The sequence below is a fragment of the Erythrolamprus reginae genome, chromosome 5 (genome assembly GCF_031021105.1).
Source record: "Erythrolamprus reginae isolate rEryReg1 chromosome 5, rEryReg1.hap1, whole genome shotgun sequence".
NCBI classification, from domain to species: Eukaryota; Metazoa; Chordata; class Lepidosauria; order Squamata; family Dipsadidae; genus Erythrolamprus; species Erythrolamprus reginae.
In genome coordinates this window covers 112,033,387-112,056,243 of record NC_091954.1, presented here as the reverse complement: position 1 = coordinate 112,056,243, position 22,857 = coordinate 112,033,387, and the positions used below count along the sequence as shown (strand labels likewise).

General features: G+C 43.3%; 1 protein-coding gene across 1 annotated transcript in view; it reads right to left on the bottom strand.

Annotated features, from left to right (window-relative positions):
• CLCN2 (chloride voltage-gated channel 2) overlaps nt 1-22,857 on the bottom strand; it is a 129,784-nt gene that overhangs the window by 8,923 nt on the left and 98,004 nt on the right. The window contains 7 exon segments of the mRNA XM_070753740.1: nt 366-404; nt 5,501-5,560; nt 5,767-5,843; nt 9,039-9,120; nt 9,122-9,148; nt 11,583-11,767; nt 21,066-21,199. Of these exon segments, the coding sequence (XP_070609841.1) occupies nt 366-404; nt 5,501-5,560; nt 5,767-5,843; nt 9,039-9,120; nt 9,122-9,148; nt 11,583-11,767; nt 21,066-21,199 (604 nt within the window).

The window sequence follows — 22,857 nt, the reverse complement described above, 5'->3', positions numbered from 1 at the left end:
TCATTATTCTATTCTATTCTATATTATTCTATTCCAATTCTAATTCCATTCTATTCTATTCCAATCATTATTCTATTCATTATTCTATTCTATTCTATATTATTCTATTCCAATTCTAATTCCATTCTATTCTATTCCAATCATTATTCTATTCATTATTCTATTCTATTCTATATTATTCTATTCCAATTCTAATTCCATTCTATTCTATTCCAATCATTATTCTATTCATTATTCTATTCATTATTCTATTCTATTCTATTCCATTCTACTCTACTCCATTCCATTCTATGGAGGTGGCAGAAATGATTCTTCATTCACAGTTGGAGCCTCTCAGTCAAGATGGGAAACGGCCAGAACCTCACCTCAGTTGGAGTCATCTCGCTCACCGGATCAAATTCTTCCTACAAGTAAAAAACAAGGAGAGGAAGGATATTCACCACCAGCCACACATGTGGGAAAAGGGACGGAGGGCACGACTGAGCCCTGAAAGGACGGAAGGCCCAGCTGACCAGATGGATGACAAAGGGACTGCAGTCAAATGAGGAGAATCAGGAGCTGGCCATTTATCTGACCATTCCAAATTACAAGGAAAGCAATTGAGGACCCTTATAACCGTTGCGGCATTCCTACCCACCCTCAGCAACATGATCAAAATCCAGATCCAATGGGCCACTGGCTCATATTTATGATGGCTGCAGGTCCCTGGGGTCAAGGGATCCTCTTTTGCGACCTTCTCACAATGAAAGTCAGCGGGGAAGCCAGGATCCACTTTAACAACCTTGCGACTAACCTAACAATGTTTACTTCGCACCGGAGGCCAGTAAGGTCATAAAATAAGGCAGCATTCACTTAGCCAATGTCTCGCTTAGAAATCTGGGGCTCCATTGGGGTCGTACTTTGAGGAATTACCTACCTGTATACCGCTTTGTGGGAACAAAGGGAACCAAAGATCCACACTGTCTTGAATTTAAATGTTTAGATCATATCCCCCCTTTCGCTTCTGTCCTCCAGACTAGACAGATTGAGTTCATGAAGTCTTTCCTGATACGTTTTATGCTTAAGACCTTCCACCATTCTTGTAGCCCCTCTTTGGACCCGTTCAATTTGATCCATATCTTTTTGTAGGTGAGGTCTCCAGAACTGGACACAGTATTCCAAATGGGATCTCACCAGCGCTCTATACAGCGGGATCACCATCTCCCTCTTCCTGCTTGTTATGCCTCTAGCTATGCAGCCAAGCATTCTACTCGCTTTCCCTACCGCCTGACTGCACAGTTCACCCATTTTGAGACTGTCATAGACTTTCAACTCCTTGCTTGCATTGGTCCCTTAAACCCATGCACAGGACCTTTGCAGGAGAGCTGCTGTGTTATTTGATGCTTCCGTTGCATTAGCATCTATGACAATCATTAAGTGTTGTACCACATGATTCTTGACAAATGTATCTTTTTCTTTTATGAACGCTGAGAGCATCCGCATCAAGACAAATTCCTTATGTGTCCAATCACACTTGGCCAATAAATTTCTATTCTATTCTATTCTATTCTATTCTACATGGGGCTACCTCTGAAAAGTGTTCGGAAACTTCAGATCGTGCAGAATGCGGCCGCGAGAGCCATTGTGGGGCTTCCTAGATTCGCCCACGTTTCTGCAACACTCCGTGGCCTGCATTGGCTGCCGATCAGTTTCCGGTCACAATTCAAAATGTTGGTCATGACTTTTAGAGCCCTACATGGCATTGGACCAGAATACCTCCAAAACTGTCTGCTACCGCACGAATCCCAGCAACCGATAAGGTCCCACAGAGTTGGCCTTCTCCGGGTCCCGTCAACCAAACAATGTCGTTTGGCGGGCCCCAGGGAAAGAGCCTTCTCTGTGGCAGCCCCATTCCTCTGGAATCAACTCCCCCCGGAGATTAGAACTGCCCCCATACTCCTTGTCTTTCGTAAATTACTCAAGACCCATCTATACTGCCAGGCATGGGGGAGTTGAGACACCTTTCCCCCAGGCTTTTTTTATATTTATGTTTGGGTATGTATATGTTGTTTGCTTTTTTTAAATAGGATAGGGTTTTATGTGCTTTTTAATAGTATTAGATTTGTTTTCGCTGGAATATTGTTTTTATTATTGTTGTGAGCCGCCCCGAGTCTTCGGAGAGGGGCGGCATACAAATCTAATAAATTGAATTGAGTTGAATTGAATTGAATTGAATCTGTTCTGTTCTATTCTATTCTATTTATTATTTATTTATTTATTTATTTATTCTTTGTCCAATATACAATACATATGGAAGAGAATAGACATTAAGTAATATATATAACGATAGAAAGTAAAAAGAAGAGAAGTAGATGGGAGGGAGAGAATATATTTGATATAAGAGATAAGGAGAGAATATATATGATATATATATATATAGATAAGGAGAGAATATATATGATATATGAGGTAAGGAAAGACAATTGGACAGGGGACGATAGGCACATCAGTGCACTTATATACGCCCCTTACTGGCCTCTTAGGAACCTGGAGAGGTCAATCGTGGAGAGTTATTCTATTAGTTATTCTATTCTATTCTATTCTATTCTGCATCATCATAAAAACCGAGCTGCAAACAGCTACACTTCTTGACTTCTTGATTTGGAAAACACATTCCAGGAGCCCGGGAAATTTATTTCCTATAGTTTCGTGCGAGAAAACAAGACCCCATCAACGAAACGAGGATAAAAGCCCTTCAAAAGCCAATGTCCACCCAGTGGGATTGTCTCTATTTCAGGCCCCTTTCGTCCTTTTATTAGAGGCCGGCAGAGAATCACCCCCCCAAAAAAAATCACTTTCATTATCCAGATTTATTTGCAGGAGAGAAAGATGGAAGCGTGAGGCAGGGAGGAAGGCAATAAAGGTTTAGGATTGGCTGTTCCAGAGGAGACGGCTACATAAATCAACTGGTTTGTCGAAGGGAGAGAGAAGACTGTTTTGAGCGACCGCTAACACAAAAACCGCAATCAAAACGAGAGGCCGAACTGTGCTGAAGGCACTGGACTGTGGCCATAGAGGGAGTCTTTGGCTTCATTTCATGACCATTCGAAATTAGAACAGCACTGGAAAAACGTGCCTTAGGACCTTTAGAAAAAGTTGAAAATTAATAAAAATTGTTTTTTTTGTTTTTTTTAAAGAAAAAGTGGAGCCCCCAAGCTGGTTTGAACTTGTGGGCCATCCAAGTTAGCTTATTGGAAACCAACCAGAAACTATCAAGGAATCCCACCTGTTGGGCTAGAACTTTTTTTTTCCTCTGGTCAACTGATATTTAAGGGTTACTTTAAAGGCTTAACTTTAAAACTTAATGATAAACAGTATGATTATTATATGATCTGGGGAAAGTTTTATGAAAGGTTGGAAACTAAAAATAATGGAGAAGTATTTTTTTTAATTACTTTTGAAGAAACACATGATGATTTAATTTTAATCTATTAAACACCCAAATGACTAAATAAGGATTGGTGGCAGCATTATTATTATTATTATTATTATTATTATTATTATTATTATTATCACTTCGCTGTCCAGAAAGGTCATAAAACAGGGCAAAACGCACTTAACAAGCTTAGCGACTGAAACGTTAGGCTCAATTGTGGTCGTACGTCAAGAACTGCCTATACATTAGAACAGCGTTTCTGAATTACTTTTAGGATGGCTCGATTTCTATTCCATTTTGAAGTTTCCTAAGCTAAAAGGAAGCATATTAGGGGAATTTTAATTTTTTCTCTCTAAACAATGCCTGAATTTGGGTTTTGGGTACAAATTGTCCCAGAAAATCATCTCAAAGAATGTCAGCAAAGAGTTTGGATAGCTCAATGCTTTTTGAAAGTTCAAACCAGGTAGAATTTTTCCAACCTCAGGCACTTTATATACTCTGAATCCTATTTATATGCCATAATTAAATGTGCATTGTGTGCTCGCTTCTTAATCTGCAAAATAAGATACGGGCACAAATTAATTGGCAAGTTATTATCTCTATCAGTGATTTTCAACCTCGGGAAATTTAGAAAGGGCTTATCTAAATGAACACAACTGTGCCACGTGCAAGATTTCTACTAACGATAAGGATAGTACCCGTCACCGTAGCTAGGGGTTGGGCAGGAACCAAAAGCACAGTTTTATTCTAAATGTACTCGCGCAATATTGCACAATCAAAGCTCTATAATATAGAACAGGGTTTCTCAATGGTGGCAATTTTAAGATGGGTGGACTTCGATTCCCAGAATTCCCCAGCCAGCATGGAATTCTGGGAGTTGGAGTCCTCCAGGGAAAGCTGGCGGGGGAATTCTGGGAGTTGGAGTCTTCCAGGGAAAGCTGGCTGGGGAATTCTGGGAGTTGGAGTCTTCCAGGGAAAGCTGGCGGGGGAATTCTGGGAGTTGGAGTCTTCCAGGGAAAGCTGGCTGGGGAATTCTGGGAGTTGGAGTCTTCCAGGGAAAGCTGGCGGGGGAATTCTGGGAGTTGGAGTCCTCCAGGGAAAGCTGGCGGGGGAATTCTGGGAGTTGGAGTCCTCCAGGGAAAGCTGGCGGGGGAATTCTGGGAGTTGGAGTCTTCCAGGGAAAGCTGGCGGGGGAATTCTGGGAGTTGGAGTCTTCCAGGGAAAGCTGGCTGGGGAATTCTGGGAGTTGAAATCCTCCAGGCAAAGTTGCCAAGGTTGGAGACTCCTGGTCTCATCATAACAAAGACTGAGCTGCAAAGAGCTAGCCTGGCTGGGGAATTCTGGGAGTTGGAGTTCTCCAGGGAAAGCTGGCTGGGGAATTCTGGGAATTGGAGTCTTCCAGGCAAAATGGCTGGAGAATTCTGGGAGTTGAAGTCTTCCAGGCAAAATGGCTGGAGAATTCTGGGAGTTAAAGTCCTCCAGGCAAATCTGGCTAGGGAATTCTGGGAGTTGAAGTCTTCCAGGCAAAATGGCTGGGGAATTCTGGGAGTTGAAGTCTTCCAGGCAACGTTGCTATGGTTGGAGACTCCTGGCCTCATCATAACAAAGAATGAGCTGCAAAGAGCTAGCCTGGCTGGGGAATTCTGGGAGTTGAAGTCTTCCAGGGAAAGTTGGCTGGGGAATTCTGGGAGTTGAAGTCTTCCAGGCAAAATGGCTGGGGAATTCTGGGAGTTGAAGTCCTCCAGGCAAAGCTGGCTGGGGAATTCTGGGAATGGAAGTCCACCTATCTGAAAGTTGCTACAGTTGAAAAACACTGGCTCAGATTGAAGGTCGGAAAGAATGCAAGGTTAATACTAAACTATGCTAGGGGTGTTTATAAGGATAAACAGGCAGATTTATTTAAAGTCAGGTACGTATGAATCCCAGAAGCCAAACTGTGTTGAATTGGAGAGTTAGGTTCATAAATCCTGTAACCTTCAGCAGAGTTTTAACCCTTTGCGGCCACTCTAAGGGCCAATCGAGGTTTCAGTCCCGGTGATTTTCGGAAGGAGAGGAACGGATACGGGGCAGCTGGCTCACACTTACCACCACGGAAATACGGACGCGTTTCGACTTGTGCTTTTCGGACGCCCCCGGATTCTCCTCCTTTTAATTTTTACCAGGGGAACAAAACAAACGGGAGGGAGAGAGAACATAATTTCAGGAGGGGAACGGGCGAAGCGGAGACAAGTCCGACACGTTAGGGAGTGAGCAGAGGCCTGGAAAGTGAAGAGGGGGGGGAGGGAGGGGTGTGCTTGGCTCAAAGATGGAGAGAGGAATTGGGGGGGGGGGGATAAAAACGGGGAACTCACCTCCGCGGACTCTGCTGTTGAGGTGTTGGTGCAAAAAAGGTTCCTCAGGGTCATCCCTGGCGTCTCGGTTGTCCCAGCTGTTGAGAAAGAGAAAGAGAGAGAAAGAGGGAGACAGAGAGAAAGAGGGAGGGAGAGAGAAAGAGGGAGGGAGAGAGAAAGAGGGAAGGAGAGAGAAAGAAAGAGAGAAAGAAAAAATGAGAGAAAGAAAATGAGAGAGAAAATGAGAGAGAAAGAAAAAATGAGAGAGAGTGTGAAAGAGAGAGGAGAGAAAGAAAATGAGAGAGAAAATGAGAGAGAAAGAAAAAATGAGAGAGAGTGTGAAAGAGAGAGGAGAGAAAGAAAATGAGAGAGAAAATGAGAGAGAGAGAGAGAAAGAGAAAATGAGAGAGAGAAAGAGAAAGAGAAAGAAAGAGAGAGTGGGAGAGAAAGAAAGAAAGAGAAAAAAGGAGAGAAAGAATAATAAAGAGAGAGAGAGAGAGAAAGCATGGGAGAGAAAGAGAGAGTGGGAGAGAAAGAGAGAGAGAGAGAAAGATAAAATGAGAAGAAAATGAGAAAGAAAGAGAAAGAAAGAAAGAAAGAGACAGAGAAAGAAGAGACAGAGAGAAAGAGGGAGGGTAGGAGGGAGGGAGAAAGAGAGAGACGTCATAATTATTCAGAGAGTACCCGGGGGAAGACCCAAGTGCCATGCAGGTAGTCCTTGACTTACGACCACAATTGAGCCCAACATTTCAGTCATTAAATAAGACAGTCCTTAAGTGCAATCTTTCTTGCCACAGTTGTTAGCTTAGTGACATGGTTCTTAAGTGAGCTTCACCCAATTTTATGGCCCTTCTTGCCAGAGTTTTTAAATGAATCACTGAAGTTGTTGATTCCAGAGGGCCGGGGCCGCCACAGAGAAGGCTCTGCTTGTCAGAAGGTAGCAAAAAACGGATTATGGGAACTGTTTACAATGGTTGCAGTGTCCTGGGTTCACTTGATCCTTTTTTGCAACCTTCTGACAAGATCCTAGGATCAAGTGAACCCAGGACACTGCAACAATCATAAACAGTTCCCATAATCCGTTTATTATAAGTCCTCAACTTAGGATCACAAATGAGCCAAAAATGTACAAGGGTCAGAAAGTAATGCACCACATTTTTTTTTCTCAGCCTACAGTAATGGTATGGATGCAAAACTTTATATATACATTATTTGAATTGTCAGGAGTGTGTGTGTAAATTTTGCGCTTCTTCAGACAGACAGCGTAGCTGCAGCAGGGTTTCGAAATGGCGCCTGCAAGTGATGGATGTTACAAGCAGCATGTTGTCCTTTGTCCTTTTTGCGGCTATTCAAATAATGTGACTTAATCAACGGGAAAAAGCGTCCAAGAACCTATTTGAAAACTTATCTTGGTCAGTAAGCCACTCCCACCCAGTCACATGACCTTTGAGCTACCCCTGGTTACATGATTGTCAAGCCACTCCCACCTGGTCACATGGCCGGCAAGCCACTCCTACCCGGTCACAACCATCAAGCCACACCCACAAAATAAGCCATCGCCACAGTGTGGCAGTAACATTTTTGGCAGCCCATCACTGCCTGGTAGGTAGATTTCCCCCCGCGTATTTCCCTCCTTTGAAATTAAGGTACGTCTTACATTACGAAAAATATGGTAGGTAACAACAGCAGTGTTGCAGTAAGGAGTGAGAATTTACATTGAAAATTGGAGGCGGTTAAATAACCAAGAAGATTCAGAATTTTACGATATTTGGCAGAAGGTATATACTGTACATGGTGGGATAAAAAGAAAAAGATATTATTCTTTATAAGTACAGTAATACCCCGGTTATTGCGTCCCCAACCATTGCGAACAGGGTAATTTGCGATTTTTGAACCCGGAAGTCAAAACACCATCTGCGCATGCGTGCCTTTTTTCTATGGGCACGCATGCGTAGATGGCGCCGGGTAGATCAGCTGCTGGGCGGCTTCCCTGGGTCTTCCCCCTCTTGCTGGCGGGAGGGCGAAGCCCCCCCCCAGCACCCGCTCGCCCACCCTTCGCCCTTGAAGTTCGCCAGGAGTCAGCGGAGAACGGCGCGCCTGTTTTAAAACGATCGGAGCCGGCCTGGGGGGCTCGCTAGCACCCCCCCCAAACCCGGGTTGGGGGTTCGGGGGGGGTGCTAGCGAGCCCCCCATGTCGGCGGGGACGTTTTAAAACACCCGCGCCGCTTTCCAATGAGTCCTGAAGACAAACGTCAAACTTCCGCGTTTGTCTTCGGGACTCATTGGAAAGCGGCGCGGGTGTTTTAAAACGTCCCTGCCGACATGGGGGGCTCGCTAGCACCCCCCAAACCCGGGTTGGGGGTTCGGGGGGGTGCTAGCGAGCCCCCCATGTCGGCGGGGACGTTTTAAAACACCCACGCCGCCCCCAATCTTCGGCTCCTCGCTAGCGCTGCGGAAGTAAAAACACCATCTGCACATACGCAGATGGTGTTTTTACTTCCGCAGCGCTACTTCGCGAAAACCCGCTCGTTGCGGGGGGTCCTGGAACGGAACCCTCGCAACGAGCGGGGGATCACTGTATACTGATACTTTGTATTGTTACATTTTCAGTTTTTGTTTTGAATCCATTCAAAATGGAAATGAAGTAAAAACATGAGATGAATGATTTATCTGTTCTTTTCTTTTTCTCTATTTTAATACCATGCTTATGATATTTATATTTGAATGTACATAATTTAATAAAACATATAGAGAAATGAATGATATATTCAAAAGGCAATAGAAATGGATTAAGATCTGTAAATACAAAACAAAACATGTAAGAAATACTTTCTTTTTTATTTTGAAAACAATAAAGAAACTTAAAAAAAAGATATAAGTTTGTTGTTGTATTTATTTTGAAAATTGAATTTAATATTAAAAATTTACTAGATTGTGATTATCAATAACATAAATGTATTTTCTCTCTCTCTTATCTTCTTTATCTTTGTTTGATTTAATTTTACAATTAAGAACTTTTACGTATATTTTTATACATTTCTTGATGTGCTTTTACGTAGTGTGCTATAACAGATATATTTATCTATTCTTTAAATGGTGTTAAAACAATAATAAGATCTGTTTTCTTTTTATACAATGAAGACTTCTATTTTGAGCGGAGTGACTGTAGCTCCACTAAATGTTATATGTGGTGTTTGTTATGTTTGTTTCTGAAAAAAAAATATATATATATTTAATGAAAATTGAGAGCTCAAGGACACCTGGAGAAAATGGGGGCTTTTTTTTCTGGTTACCTGTATGGTTATCTGATAAAGTGCTGGGTACCCGTTTCAGAGCCGGCTTCAGGGGTTTGCGGGGTTCGCTCTGTGGAGGGGGGGAAGGATGAGGATTCCTCTGGCACAATCTGGTTGCAGAAGGGAAAAAAGAAGAAGAAGAAATTAGAAAGGGAGAAGACTTTAACTCAGATGCTTTAATACAGGTTTGTGACTTTGAGGAATGAGGAAAAGAGAAACCCCCCAGGAAACGATCGGATAAGAGAGAGGGGAGCCCTTGGTGCCTTCACAGGCAGAGGGAGAAACCTACCCTGTGTTTCCCCGAAAATAAGACATAGAAACATAGAAGTCTGATGGCAGAAAAAGACCTCATGGTCCATCTAGTCTGCCCTTATACTATTTTCTGTATTTTATCTTAGGATGGATATATGTTCATCCCAGGCATGTTTAAATTCAGTTACTGTAGATTTATCTACCACGTCTGCTGGACGTTTGTTCCAAGGATCTACTACTCTTTCTGTAAAATAATATTTTCTCACGTTGCTTTTGATCTTTCCCCCCAACTAACTTCAGATTGTGTCCCCTTGTTCTTGTGTTCACTTTCCTATTAAAAACACTTCGCTCCTGGACCTTATTGAACCCTTTGACATATTTAAATGTTTCGATCATGTCTCCCCTTTTCCTTCTGTCCTCCGGAGTCCAGACTATACAGATTGAGTTCATGAAGTCTTTCCTGATACGTTTTATGCTTAAGACCTTCTACCATTCTTGTAGCCCGTCTTTGGACCAGTACAATTTTGTCAATATCTTTTTGTAGGTGAGGTCTCCAGAACTGAACACAGTATTCCAAATGTGGTCTCACCAGAGCTCTATATAAGGGGATCACAATCTCCCTCTTCCTGCTTGTTATACCTCTAGCTATGCAGCCAAGCATCCTACTTGCTTTTCCTACCGCCTGACTGCACTGTTCACCCCATTTTGAGACCATCAGAAATCACCACCCCTAAATCTTTCTCTTCTTAAGACCCTGTCTTATTCACAAACACACACACACACACACACACACACACAGAGTATTGGGCTGCCCATGGTACACCTGGGATCGCCAATCCGGTAGCGGAAACGTCAAGAATTTGCTTCTGTGCATATGTGGAAGCAAAGAAATCACCAAAAATTGCCGAAATCTTGCGCGAGGATGCTTCCATACGTGAGATTTTAGCGTTTTTTTGGCAATTTCTTTCCTTTCACGCATGCGCGGAAGCAAATTCTCATGTGGGTGTGGGTGTGACTCCCGCAGCCTATGTGCACCCCTGCACTGGCCTCCAGGACCAATCCGGTAGGGAACAGTAAGTGCGGCGCACACACACACACATACATGCCACCAAAACCAGGCACCAGGTCTTATTTTCGGGAGGGACGTCATCCACTGACTCACCTCACTTGTGAGTGTCGGCCCAGCTTCCTTTTCACTGTCAGAAGCCTTCAGGAACTTATTTCATGTCCAGCAAAGTTGGCAAGGCTTTCCTGAAGGCCTCTGCAGTCGATACCAGAGTTCTGCACTTGGGGAAAAGGAATCCTCAATCTGAGTATTGCATTGGCAGTTCTGTGTTAGCAAAAACCTCAGAAGAGAAGGATTTAGGGGTAGTGATTTCTGACAGTCTCAAAATGGGGTGAGCAGTGTGGTCGGGCGGGTAGGAAAAGCAAGTAGGATGCTTGGCTGCATAGCTAGAGGTATAACAAGCAGGAAGAGGGAGATTGTGATCCCCTTATATAGAGCGCTGGTGAGACCCCATTTGGAATACTGTGTTCAGTTCTGGAGACCTCACCTACAAAAAGATATTGACAGAATTGAACGGGTCCAAAGACGGGCTACAAGAATGGTGGAAGGTCTTAAGCATAAAACGTATCAGGAAAGACTTAATGAGCTCAATCTGTATAGTGTGGAGGACAGAAGGAAAAGGGGGGACATGATCGAAACATTTAAATATGTTAAAGGGTTAAATAAGGTTCAGGAGGGAAGTGTTTTTAATAGGAAAATGAACACAAAACAAGGGGACACAATCTGAAGTTAGTTGGGGGAAAGATCAAAGGCAACATGAGAAAATATTATTTTACTGAAAGAGTAGTAGATCCTTGGAACAAACTTCCAGCAGACGTGGTTGGTAAATCCACAGTATCTGAATTTAAACATGCCTGGGATAAACGTATATCCATCGTAAGATAAAATACTGGAAATAGTATAAGGGCAGACTAGATGGACCATGAGGTCTTTTTCCGCCGTCAGTCTTCTATGTTTCTATGTTTCTGGATCGATCCGGACCTCTGTTACGTTTTGCATGCACGGAAGCAAAAATATCGCCGGAAATTGCCGAAATCTCACGCAAGATTTCACTTGCTGCGCATGCACAAACTTAAGCTTGCCAAAAAAATAAATATAAATCTTTAAGCTCCTTTGAGCTGCCGGAATATCCCAATTTCCCTGGCGTTTGATAGGTTTTGAGTCCTTTACAAAACAAAAGCTGCTGGCAAAGTCACCATTGGCGTAAAAAGGGCTCCCCCGGTCACCTGAAAGCGCACTCCTGTGTCGGGCACGTGGTGTGGCTCCTTGTTTTCCTGGCTCTTCTCAGGGACCCGCGGCTCCAGCTGGCTTTTCTCCTGCATGAACTGCCGACGGCGACTGTAGCTCAGCTGGTCGTGGAGGAGGGCGCCAATCTGAGTGCGGTCAACGGATCCCAGCAGGATCATGGATTCTGCAGAGGAAAGGAAGCAGAATTTCATGGACCGAGAGCAAATGGCAAAGCAACGTGCAGCTGTGTTGAAGCGAGCCAGATAAAAGATTTGGAGAATCTTGTATTGGTTAAGCTTGGCTTCCAGCTTATTGTGCTGGGCAAAGTCAACCATTTACAGTGGTACCTCTACTTACGAACTTAATTCGTTCCGTGACCGGGTTCTTAAGTAGAAAAGTTTGTAAGTAGAAGCAATTTCTCCCATAGGAATCAATGTAAAAGCAAATAATGCGTGCAAACCCATTAGGAAAGAAATAAAAACTTGGAATTTGGGTGGGAGGAGGAGGAAGAAGAAGAAGAGACCTCACCTACAAAAAGATATTGACAAAATTGAACGGGTCCAAAGACGGGCTACAAGAATGGTGGAAGGTCTTAAGCATAAAACGTATCAGGAAAGACTTCATGAACTCAATCTGTATAGTCTGGAGGACAGAAGGAAAAGGGGGGGGACATGATCGAAACATTTAAATATGTCAAAGGGTTAAATAAGGTCCAGGAGGGAAGTGTTTTTAATAGGAAAGTGAACACAAGAACAAGGGGGCACAATCTGAAGTTATTTGGGGGAAAGATCAAAAGCAACATGAGGAAATATTATTTCACTGAAAGAGTAGTAGATCCTTGGAACAAACTTCCAGCAGACGTGGTTCGTAAATCCACAGTAACTGAATTTAAACATGCCTGGGATAAACATAGATCCATCCTAAGATAAAATACAGAAAATAGTATAAGGGCAGACTAGATGGACTATGAGGTCTTTTTCTGCTGTCAGTCTTCTATGTTTCTATGTTTCTAAGAGGAGGAGGACAATCACTGCTGACAGAAGAAGGGGAGGGGAGGGGAATAAAAAAAAAATCAAAACTTTAAGGCTTAAAAAAAAAGAGGGACTCTGAGATGGTGAGGAGCACGTGCCTCCCCATACATCTGGCGCGAGGCTGCTTCCCTTACATTGCGCCAGCGAGAGAAACCCAGGCGGGTGAGAGGGGGGAAACCTCCTGCTCCTTTGACCGAAAGACGACTGCTGCTGCTGCTACCTGCTTCCTCTTCCTTCCTATGCTGAAGGGCTGCCCTCTTCTCTCGCTTGCTCGCTTTGTAGCCGGTGCCTTTCCTTCACTGTGGTGACTCCTCGGTTTGGCTGAAGCCGAGTTGATCTGGCTGGGGCGAAGAGCCCCCTTTGGCCTTTCCACGTCCAGATGCTCCAGGAGGCAACCTCACGCCAGATGTGTGAGAGGCAGCGCGGGGGAGTCACCACAGCGAAGTGGTTTATTTCCTCTCCAAGTGCCCAGAGAAAGGAAAACCCTCCGTTCGCTCTGGACTGCCCAGAGCAAAGGGAGCATTGGTAAGCGTGGAATTTCCAAAATTAAATTTGGGTCATGACCAAATCAGATGGAACCAATGCTATGGAACAAATTATGATGATGACCAGAGATTCTACTGTAACTAGCTTGATCCACTGGCTAAAGTCCCAGTTCTCTTAAGTTATGGGGAGCTACAGGGGGTGGACATAAAAATGGAAACACTTGACTTTTTGGCATCATAATGTTTGAACATGTTCAAATCAATCAAAACTTGAGATATTTTAATGTTTTTTTAAAAATTCTGTTATTTGATATGTTTTTTTAAACTACCTTTTTTTTAAAAACAGAAATTTAAGGAAATTGGTTATAACCTTCTAGAAATGACCTCTCAGACTTTCAGAGGCCAAATTGTTGGTGCTCGAATGGCAGGCGCTAGTGTCACAGAAAGTGCCCGAATGTTTGGCGTTTCAAGAGGTCATGTCTCAAAAGTCATGACTGCTTTTGAAAGAGAAGGGAAAACGTCCTCAGCCAAGCACAGGTCTGGTCGAAAGTCGAAGTTGTCTGAGAGAGACCGTTGGACTCTAAAGTGAGAGTGGATCGCGAGACCGCAGCTCCTAAAATCACCGCAGAGCTCAATAGACACGTACAGAACCCAGTGTCCACAAAAACTGTTCAAAGGGAGATTCACCAATCTAGATTCCACAGAAGAACTGCAAGGTGTTTCCATCTTTTTGTCCACTGCCTGTATTTCTCCCAGCAACCTCTGGTGTTACGCAAATGTAATGCAAATGAAACCGGTGACTCCCTTCTTTATCCTGCTGGGGGGGGGGGGGGTCAGGCAGACGTTGGCACACGGCACTTGGAACTGCCACTACAGATTGTGTCAATGTGCAGCTAGTTCCCTAACCCCCTCCCCGCTGCGCACGACATGTAACTCTGCTTGTTCCTCCGAAAGGCCAAACGGCTGTTAACAAGGATCGTGGCAAAGTTGAATTGTCCACACAATGATGCTGCAGAGAACTGGGCTGCCACGTTTGACAGCAAATCTGAAGTCATCGAGCTTGTAGCTTCTGCATTATATTCAGAGATAACCGACTGGACAAGTACGAGCCAATAGCTGCCCTGGCTCTTCCGTTTTCGCCCTCCCAGGGCTCCTGGAAAGGCTCTGAAGCCTGGAGAGAGCGTAAAATGGCCATGACATCGTGGGCTCAGAGGAGAGGTCACATGCATATCCACGGGTGTGACTGTGCATGGAATGCTTGGGCGTGGGCATGCCCATTCGTGACCCCCCCCTGTGACAGCCCCCCCCACCACTTTTGGCACACAAACCAAAAAGGTTCGCCATCACTAGTATAAGGTCTCCTGCTTGAGCAGGGGGGTTGGACTAGAAGACCTCCATGGTCCCTTCCAGCAACTATTCTGTTTGGTTCTGTTCTATTATATTCTCCTCTCATTCTCTTCTCGTCTCTTCTGTTCTATTCCATTCCATTCCATCCCATCCCATCAGATCCCATCTCATCCTCTATTCTATTCTATTCTATTCCATCCCATCCCCTATTCTATTCTATTCCATCCCATCCTCTATTTTATTCTATTCCATCCCATCCCATCCTCTATTTTATTCTATTCTATTCCATTCCATCCCATCCCATCCTCTATTCTATTCTATTCCATCCCATTCCATCCTCTATTCTATTCTATTCTATTCCATCCCATCCCATCCCATCCTCTATTCTATTCTATTCTATTCCATTCCATCCTCTATTCTATTCTATTCCATCCCATCCCATCCCATCCTCTATTCTATTCTATTCCATCCCATCCTCTATTCTATTCTATTCCATTCCATTCCATCCCATCCGATCAGATCCCATCTCATCCTCTATTCTATTCTATTCCATCCCATCCCATCCGATCAGATCCCATCTCATCCTCTATTCTATTCTATTCTATTCTATTCCATTCCATCCTCTATTTTATTCCATTCCATTCCATCCCATCCTCTATTCTATTCCATCCCATCCCATCCTCTATTCTATTCTATTCTATTCTATTCCATCCCATTCTATTCTATTCCATTCTCATTCCATTCCATTCTTATTCCTACTCCTTCTCTGTTCTTTGCAAGGAGAAATCATTGTCTTTTCTCTCCAGCTGAAGAATTCCCAGGTGCTACTGAAGCCCTTTGAATGTTTCATCAAAGATTGTTAACAAACTTGAATTTGTTGCACACGTACCTGAGGCAGGAGAACACACTTGCCGCCAGCCCTGCAAGTCGCAAGGGCAGACTTTTGACTTTGGCTTCTTAGACGCCACCAGCAGAATCAGCATTTTTTAGTTCTCTTTGATCTTTTTTTCTGTGTGTTTTTTTTTAGACTTTTGCATTAGCCAAGATCAAAGTGTTCACTCGGGTGGAAAAGTGACGAGGGAGGGGCTCTTCAGCAAGATCCCTCTACCTCTCCCACTTACTTGCTCAGGAAGTTCTAGAGTTTTTAAAAAAAAAAAACTCTAGAAGTTGTTAAACAACATCTGCTAACTAGTGTGTGTTTGCGGCTGTCTAAACTGGGTACGAAAATACATACTCCCTACATTTTATAGGCCTGCAACCCTGGGCACAAATGTCTTAGAAGACCAGGCATAAAGACATACATACAGTAGATGGACATTTTTAACCAAGGGAGGGAAGAAGGAGGGGGAGAAGGAAGGAGATATCATGAGGAAGGGAGGGAGGGAGATAGGAAATAAACAAGAAAGGAAAAAAAGAAAGGAAAGAGGGAGGAAGGAAGGAGTTAAATGAGCAAGGATGCAAGAAAGGAAGAAAGGAAGGAAGGAGGAGGGAGGGAGGGAAAGAAAGAAAGAGGGAGGGAGAAACAAGGAAGGAAGGATATAAATAAGCAAGCAAGGAAGAAAAGAAGGAAGGAAGGAGGGAGGAAGGGAAAAAGGAAAGAAAGAAAGAGGGAGGGAGGGAGAAACAAGGAAGGAAGGAGATAAATAAGGAAGGAAGGAAGGAAAGAAGGAAGGAGGAAGGAAGAAAGGAAAGAAAGAAAGAAAGAAAGAGGGAGAAACGAGGAAGGAAGGAGATAAATAAGCAAGGAAGGACAGAAGGAAAGAAGGAAGAAAGGAGGGAAGGAGGGAGAAATGAGGAAGGAAGGAAAAAAGAAAGAAAAAGAAAGGAAGGAAAGAAGGAAAGAAAGAGAGAGAGAAAGGGGGGAGAAATGAGGAAGAAAGAAGATAAATGAGCAAGGAAGGAGGGAGAAATGAGGAAGGAAAGAAGGAAGGAGAAAAGAAAGGAAGAAAGAACGAAGGAGGGAGGGAGGGAGAAATGAGGAAGGAAGGAGATAAATGTGGAAGGAAGGAAGGAAGGAAGGAAGGAAAGATTTTTATTTGAAGTCAGGCAAATGATGGGTAATTGGAGACTTCACTGCAGTGTTTCTCAATCTTAACTCCTTTTAGCGGTGACGACTTCAACTCCCAGAATTCCCCAGACAACATTACTGCATAGATGCCATCCACCCCCACTCTATTCAACTACTGAAGAATTGATCCGGACCGTCACTCTTCCAAATGGTGGAACACACTGGATATTTTAAATTATTCCACAAACAGAAGAGTTTTCTATGCAGAATTCAGTCCTTCGAGACCTCTACTTTCCTTACTGTCTTTGTTTTTTAAAAATTACACATATATAGATGCACTGGAGAGAAGCTAAGGAACGATTCCCGATCCTTTTCGGCTCTTCCTGTGAGATGCAGACGAAGCAAAACACGGCAAAACTACTAATTGGGATGACTAACACAGCGCAATTGTTAGTTTTGCTGTTGTTGTTGCTGTTTTTGTAAGAGGGGAGCAGATGCAGTTCGAAACCCAGCTGAGAGAACCTCTTTTATGCCAGCGTAGGAAGCAAAACAGGATGAGAAGAAGAGGGGAAGGGAATAATAACCGCATTCAAGTCTAAAATTTAGATCAGGCCAAAGGCTCACGTAAGCCAGTCTTCCAAAGAGATATGGATAAAACTGAACGGGTCCCAAGACGGTGGAAGGTCTTAAGCATAAAAATGTATCAGGAAAGACTTCATGAACTCAATCTGTATAGTCTGGAGGACAGAAGGAAAAGGGGGGACATGATCAAAACATTTAAATAGGTTAAAGGGTTCAATAAGGTTCAGGAGGGAAGTGTTTTTAATAGGAAAGTGAACACAAGAACAAGGGGACACAATCTGAAGTTAGTTGGGGGAAAGATTAGAAGTAATGTGAGAAAATATTATTTTACTGAAAGAACAGTAGAGGCTTGGAACAAACTTCCAGCAGGCGTGGTTGGTCAATCCACAGGAACTGAATTTAAACTTGCCTGGGATAAACATAGATCCATCCTAAGGTAAAATACAGGAAATAGTATAAGGGGAGACTAGATGGACCATGAGGTCTTTTTCTGCCGTCAGTCTTCTATGTTTCTATGTTTCTATTCAACTGCAGTTGTCTAAAATTTAGATCAGGCCAAAGGCTCACTGTAAGCCAGCCTTCCAAAGAGATATGGATAAAACTGAACGGGTCCAAAGACGGGCGACAAAAATGGTGGAAGGTCTTAAGCATAAAACGTATCAGGAAAGACTTCATGAACTCAATCTGTCTAGTCTGGAGGAAAGAAGGAAAAGGGGGGGAATGATCGAAACATTTAAATATGTCAAAGGGTTCAATAAGGTTCAGGAGGGAAGTGTTGTTAATAGGAAAGTGAACACAAGAACAAGGGGCCTCATCTGAGGTTAGTTGGGGGAAACATGGAAGCAACGTGAGAAAATATTATTTTACTGAAAGAGGAGTAGAGGCTTGGAACAAACTTCCAGCAGACGTGGTTGGTAAACCCACAGGAACTGAATTGAAACATGCCTGGGATAAGCATCTTATCCATCCTAAGATAAAATGCAGGAAATAGTAATAACCCTGTGAAGGGTCGGGGAAGGAAGGGAGGGAGGAAAGAGAGCCAGCCAATGATGCTAACAGCTGGAAAAGGTTACCTGTCCCAAAGGATTATTAACTATCCTAACATATGCTTTGTAACAGAAACAGAACATGCACGCAACATGTTTAGCCTAATTCTTCAATGGGCCAATTTTATGATGTTGTACAATACATAGAACATACATTAATTTGGGGTTAATAATCTGGGTTCACCCAAGCTACTAAAGTGAACCAAGATTAATATTATTCAAATTAAGTTTCAAAGGTGCAACTGGACTGTTTTTTCTGGAGGACAGAAGGGAAAGGGGGGACATGATCGAAACATTTAAAGATGTCAAAGGATTAAATAAGGTTCAGGAGGGAAGTGTTTTTAATAGGAAAGTGAACACAAGAACAAGGGGGCACAATCTGAGGTTAGTTGGGGGAAAGATCAGAAGCAACGTGAGAAAATATTATTTTACTGAAAGAGGCGTAGAGGCTTGGAACAAACTCCCAGCAGACGTGGTTGGTAAATCCACAGGAACTGAATTGAAACATGCCTGGGATAAACATAGATCCATCCTAAGATAAAATACAGGAAATAGTATAAGGGCAGACTAGATGGATCATGAGGTCTTTTTCTGCCGTCAGTCTGCTATGTTTCTATGTTTCTAAAAGGAGGAGGAGGAGGAGAGAAGTAAGAGGAGAATGAGAAGGGGAAGAGGAGGAGGAGGAGGAGGAAGAAGAAGAGGAGGAGGAGAAAAAGGAGGAGAAGAAGGAGGAGGAGGAGAAGAAGAAGAGAAGGAGAAGAAGGAGTATAAAAATGAGGAGGAGGAGAAGAAGTAGGGGAGGAGAAGGAAGATCAAGAGGAGAAGAAGAAGAAGAAGAAGAAGAAGAAGAAGAAGAAGAAGAAGAAGAAGAAGAAGAAGAAGAAAAAGAAAAAGAAAAGGAAAAGGAAGGGAGAGGAGAAGGGGAAGAAGGAGGAGAAGGAAGAGGAAGAAGAGGAGGAAGAAGAGGAAGGAGGAAGAGGAAGAAGGAGAAGAGGAAGAGGAAGAAGAAGAGGAAGAGGAAGAAGAAGAGGAAGAAGAAATGAGGAAGAAGTAGAGGAAGAAGAAGAAGAAGAAGAAGAAAAAGAAGAAGAAGAAGAAGAAGGAAAAGAAAAAGAAGGGAGGGAGGGAAGAGGAGAGGAGAAGGGGAAGAAGGAGGAGAAGGAAGAGGAAGAAGAGGAGGAAGAAGAAGAAGAGGAAGAAGAGGAAGAGGAAGAAGAAGAAGAGGAAGAAGAAGAAGAAGAAAAAGAAGAAGGAAAAGAAAAAGAAGGGAGAGGAGAGGAGAGGAGAAGGGGAAGAAGGAGGAGAAGGAAGAGGAAGAAGAGGAGGAAGAGGAAGAAGAGGAAGAAGAGGAAGAAGAGGAAGAAGAGGAAGAAGAGGAAGAGGAAGAAGCAGAGGAAGAGGAAGAAGAAGAGGAAGAGGAAGAAGGAGAAAAAGAAAAAGAAGGGAGAGGGGAAGGGAAGGGAAGAAGGAGGAGAAGGAAGAGGAAGAAGAAGAGGAGGAGGAAGAAATGTCATTCCTCATTCAAGAGGAAGCTTCCTGGGTGAGAAGGGAAATGTTTTCATCTCTTCCTGAAGGAAAAAGCAGCTCAGTTGCTCTTCTTTTTTATAAAAGCATCTTTGAGAAAACAATGACGTGGAGGATTGAGAATCTCCAAAGACCTTTATTCCAGTTTAGCATATTCGCAGATCAGCTCAAGGAATTTATCTGACTTGCTTCAATTTGTTGCGTCAACGCAACTGATGAGATCTCCCCAGTTGGGACTATCAACATCCTTAAAGGACACTTAAGGATGCGGGAGAAATAATACAGAGCGGAAGTCAAAAATGCGACTACCTTTCTCGTCGCAACGTCTTTCTGGCTGTATAATACAGTATTTAAAAAGAACCACAAATCAATTCCTTGATCTAAAAGGTATTTTCAAAAATATCAACTTGGCAATTATGATTTTGAATGGATCATTTCCCCTGTCTAATTTTGCATCCAATTCAGCGGCAACGTGCAGCCTCTTGATGCCGTTATAATTTGGGCCTCGGTGATGCCGGTCGCTGCTCGGTTGACTCACCAATCGATAAAGCGTTAGAAAAATAGCAATTGCATCAGATCCTTTACAAGAAGCCTTGGGACAAACTGAAGGAATCTATATTTGTTACCATGGAAAATGCACATGGAAGTACATGATGATGATGATGATTATTATTATTATTATTAATTAGATGTGTATGCCGCCTTTCTCCAAAGACTCGGGGCGGTTCACAGGATACAATGTAAAAAATACAGCAACAAATCTAATCAATTAAAAATTACAAACTAAAAACCCAATACAGTGGTACCTCATGATACGAACCCCTCGTCTTACGAACAACCCGAGATACGAACCCGGGGTTCAGAAATTATTTGCCTCTTCTTACGAACTTTTTCCTTCTTACGAAGCCCCGCCGCCCGGCTGTCGCTTTTTGAAACAGCCGGGGGGCTTCTCAACGTCCTCCTGAACCCGAATGCCAAACCCGAACTTCCGGGTTCAGCGTTCGGGAGGCTGCCGAGAAGCCCCCCGGCTGTTTTAAAAGGTGGCAGCCGGGCGATGGGGCTTCTCAACGGCCTCCCGAACGCCGAACCCAGAAGTTCGGCAAAAGTTCGGGTTCGGGAGGCCGCTGAGAAGCCCCACCGCCCAACTGTCACCTTTTAAAACAGCCGGGGGGCTTCTCAGCGTCCTCCTGAACCCGAACGCCAAACTCGAACTTCCGGGTTCGGCGTTCGGGAGGCGGCCGAGAAGCCCCGCCGCCCGGCTGTCACCTTTTAAAACAGATGGTGTCCCCTTGTTCTTGTGTTCACTTTCCTATTAAAAACACTTCCCTCCTGAACCTTATTTAACCCTTTGACATATTTAAATGTTTCGATCATGTCCCCCCTTTTCCTTCTGTCCTCCAGACTATACAGATGGAGGTCATTAAGTTCATTAAGTTCATTAACCATCTTTTTCTCTTACCGGCTGATTCCACCAGAGCTAGGCTCTTCATCTTGGTGCTGTGTAACACATCCTGAAGATCCCGGTACCTACAGTTCAGGGTGATGTAACGCACGTCGCGCACCATGATGTCCTCCACGCGTACGTTGTACTTCCTGAAAATGCAAACGGGCAGGTTGGATTTACACCGTCAACACTGATATTCAGATCTTTCAGGTTTCAGATTATTAGAGTTGAAAGGGACCTTGTAGGCCAGTGACGGCGAACCTATGGCACGGGTGCCACAGTTGGCAGGTGGAGCCATATCTGCTGGCACATGAGCTGTTGCCCTAGCTCAGCTCCAGAGCACATCTGTGTGCCAGCCAGCTGATTTTTGGCTCACACAGAGGCTCAATATATATATATATATTTATGTACACTGAGAGCATCTGCACCAAAGACAAATTCCTTATGTGTCCAATCACACTTGGCCAATAAAGAATTCTATTCTGTATATGCATATACTTTATGTCTGTTGTAAATACACCATGTATCTGTTGCCACGAAATGTAACTCTTCTTGCAAGATAATTACTTATATCATTCACAATTCTCCATATATTTCAGAATTACTTTCACAATGATGTAATCACCTGTCTATCACCTTTACTTCTTTTGACCCACATCCCCTTCCCTTCTCATCCCTATTTTTTAAATGTGAAATTTAATAAACTATTTTTTCAACAAAAAAAAAGAATTCTATTCCATTCCATTCTATTCGTGCCTTCTACCGCACGAATCCCAGCAGCCGATAAGGTCCCACAGAGTTGGCCTTCTCCGGGTCCCGTCGACCAAACAATGTCGTTTGGTGGGCCCCAGGGGAAGAGTCTTCTCTGTGGCGGCCCCGACCCTCTGGAATCAACTCCCCCCAGAGATTAGAACGGCCCCCACCCTCCTTGTCTTTCGCAAATTACTCAAGACCCACCTTTGTTGCCAGGCATGGGGGAGTTAGGATATTCCTTCCCCTAGGCCATTACAAGTTATGTATGGTATGTTTGTGTGTATGTTTGGTTTTTATAATAAGGGTTTTTAGTTGTTTTATTAAATTGGATTGTTACATGTTGTTTTTTATCATTGTTGTCAGCCGCCCCGAGTCTGCGGAGAGGGGCGGCATACAAATCCAATAAATAAAATAAATAAAATAAAATAAAATAAAATAAAATAAAATAAATAGATAGATAGATAGATAGATAGATAGATAGATAGATAGATAGATAGATAGATCTTTGTCTCATTTGCCAAAGAGTGTGACATTACAAGCAAGGCATGGCTCTTTACAACAGAGGTGGCTAATTCAAGCGGTACCACCCCTTCACAGATTTTCAAAAAGTGTTGTGATAAGTATTAGCCAAAATTTTCAAACCCTTGAAAGGGGCATTTTTCAAAGGGTGAGATAGGTTGCTTCAGGCATTCATTTCTTCTGATTAAAATTACAGCGGTACCTCGGTACTCATCCTTAATTGGTTCCGGGAGGCGTGATGAGTACCAAAAATGATGAATAATAAACACATTTTTCCCCCCCATGTGGAATAATAAAGTGAGTCCCAAGGCTCCCGAGTGCCGAATAAATGATGAGTCCTGGGACAAAATGTTCATTTAAAAATGCGTTGAGTATCAAATTTGATAAGTTTCAAAGCACTTTGGTACGGAGGTACCGCTGTACCTTTATTTTATTTATTTATTTATTTTGTGGGTGTGGCTTGCTGGTCATGTGACTAGGTGGGAGTGCCTTGAACGATCATCATTGTTTATTTATTTATTGGATTTGTATGCCG